The 2501-nt window shown below is 46.4% G+C and overlaps 1 protein-coding gene across 1 annotated transcript; it reads right to left on the bottom strand.

Moving 5' to 3' along the window:
• Nucleotides 1-1278: 1278 nt before the first annotated feature.
• On the bottom strand, nt 1279-1719 carry LOC108360452 (uncharacterized). Its single transcript, XM_017612728.1, has one exon. It carries the CDS (start codon nt 1717-1719, stop codon nt 1279-1281), a length of 441 nt encoding a protein of 146 aa, XP_017468217.1.
• Between the last annotated feature and the right edge of the window lie 782 nt (nt 1720-2501).

The raw sequence follows: 2501 nt of genomic DNA, 5'->3' as shown, positions 1-2501 counted from the left end.
AATTAACTCCTGGCTTACCTCCATATGGCCAAGAGCTATGTACTCCCTCATGAAAGCCGTATATTGCTCGCGTAGATCAGCGTCGTTCGCTTATCTCCGTTCCAGTTGTAGAAACTGACGTATTGCAGATTGGTATGAATCGCCAATGGAGGGTGCATCTGGTTTAAATATGATCTGCACCTGATAACGGCCATCCGTTGCGCGTGTAAAGGTGTTGGTGAATACCCTTTCACAATCATCTTCCCGAGTTTCTGATACCACAGCTGGCTCTTCGAGTTCCCAGAAGCTTCGAAGTAGTTTGTGGAGTCGTTGTTCTTTGACGCGTTTGACAGCATGCGATGTTAGCTGTGCGGATTGTGTTGAGCTACCATGAGCTGGCCCAAACACTACCCAACCAAGCCGTGTGTTCAAGGCGCAAGGCTGTTCTGCAGATCCCCGAATTAAGCCTTCCAGCAAGAGATCCTTAAGCACCTCAGCACCGAGAAGCAAATCCACCGGACCCGGGCAACCAAACGTTGGGTCCGCCAGCGGCAAATCCTTCAAATGAGTCCAGGCTGCCGGATCGATCGTTGCGCTTAGTGTAGTTGAGGTTATCATCGACACAACATACGCCTCCAGTCTGAACTCGGTGTTGCTGTCAATTGTAGGTTGCATCTTAACAGTCACATTGCCTCTGGTATAGACCGCGGTGCTCGAACCGATGCCTTCGATTCGGACCTCATCTGGTTTTCTACGGAGACCCATACGTTTAGTTAAAGAATCAGTGATTAAGCTCACCTGGGAACCCATATCGCAGAGGGCACGACAAGTGTGTTGTTGTCCATTATGATCCACAAGACGAACCTTTGCTGTGGCTAGTAAAACGGTCCGGTCACCGTGGACTAGATAAGACCGAACCGTCTCTGACTGTCATTGTTGTCGTGAGTATACTTGCGGCGTATGCTCTACAGATATACCTGGCTTAGAGTTACGAGTCGGCACTGCTGATGTGTTCGTTACTTCGGCTGCTGGTGCACTGACTGCATCTTCTTCTCTGCAGAGAGGTGTGTGGTGCCGGTGATGGCAGCGTATACAATCCCGCGACGGGTAATCTCGCGCCCCATGGTCGACGCTGAGGCAATTGACACACTGTGAGAGCCGCTTCACGGTGTCCCAGCGCTCTGTTACCGGAAGGTTGAGGAACCGCTGACATTTGTGAAGGCGATGTGAACTTGCGCACAATATTGGCCGCCTTCCTTGAACGGGAAGCTTGAGATGAATTAACGGCTGCTACATGAGTCATTGCCATTGAGTTACTGGAAGATCCATTACAGCTAGCGCTCGCATAGCATTTTGTACGGTGTCGACAACTCGAAGAAGGGTCTTCTGCGATTCCGCTGGGTGATTCGGCAAATCCAGGAGGCGGTTAACCTGCGACTCAACTAACAAACGCTTATTGTCATACCTACGTTTCATTTCCTTCCACATGTCCTCGTAGCCACCGGTGTATAGGCCCCCAACCAATGGCACGTTATCTACATTGACATGTTGACGCAATTTACTCAGCTTGTAGCTGGAATCTAAGTCAGTGCGGTTGTGGACCAGTGATTCAAACAGGTCTTTGAAAGACAACCAATTCCCCGGATCACCATCAAAGACTGGAATTTTAATTGGATCTAACCGCATGTCCTGTTGATTGGTCACAGGAGGCTTGGGCTCTGAATTGCCTTTACCGCCCATTCTCCTACGCAGTCGAACACAAATATTAGTATATAGCATTTCAGTAGCAGCGAAAAATTCGTCGTGGGCTTCCAATTCGCTGGCCTGTGCAAGAGATACTAGATCCGCGTGATACTCTGCAAACCTTTCAAATTGTTTTTTCACTTGCGCCAGCATAACCTCGCACTCTATGTGATCTGGATCAAAGTAGCCCGCCTCGATAATTTTTCCAAGACGAACAATTGATGATTGTGTNTTTCACTTGCGCCAGCATAACCTCGCACTCTATGTGATCTGGATCAAAGTTGCCCGCCTCGATAATTTTTCCAAGACGAACAATTGATGATTGTGCAGATGCACGCAGATTTAAACTCGCCATATCGCAGTATAATTGCGATGTCCTCACAGGGAATGAATTCGGCAAGTAGAAAACCACGTTGTCCAAAATAAATCGAGTAAGTGTCTTTCACTTTTTTATTGATTCACGTTCTTGAATATTCTACCCTAAGATCACCAGATACTTCTTATATATGAGCAAAATACATACATATGTGTTCTACTCCTAAGTACATCAGCTATAAAGCTGAATGTGGGTATGTTCCTGTACTAACGATGCCCAACGTTGCTTTTGGCCAATACCTTACTGTAACTCTTGAACAGGAGGGTTGAAATCTATATCTATACTTATAATAAAATTGTAACAGGCGGATGTCGGTACCATTAGATATTAAAGAAAAATTAATATGGGGGGATTTTATTAGAGTTATAGAAGCCAAATTAACAGTTTTTAGAATTTTTGACTC

Source organism: Rhagoletis zephyria, unplaced genomic scaffold (assembly GCF_001687245.7).
Source record: "Rhagoletis zephyria isolate East Lansing unplaced genomic scaffold, Rhagoletis_zephyria_1.1 Rzeph_scaffold_00574, whole genome shotgun sequence".
NCBI classification, from domain to species: domain Eukaryota; kingdom Metazoa; phylum Arthropoda; class Insecta; order Diptera; family Tephritidae; genus Rhagoletis; species Rhagoletis zephyria.
The sequence above is the reverse complement of the archived record's forward strand: the minus strand, read 5'-3'. Positions and strand labels throughout refer to the sequence as shown.

Excerpts from the sequence above, each read along its gene's own strand:
- LOC108360452 (XM_017612728.1), bottom strand. The coding sequence starts at position 1,719 with ATGGGCGGTAAAGGCAATTCAGAGCCCAAGCCTCCTGTGACCAATCAA.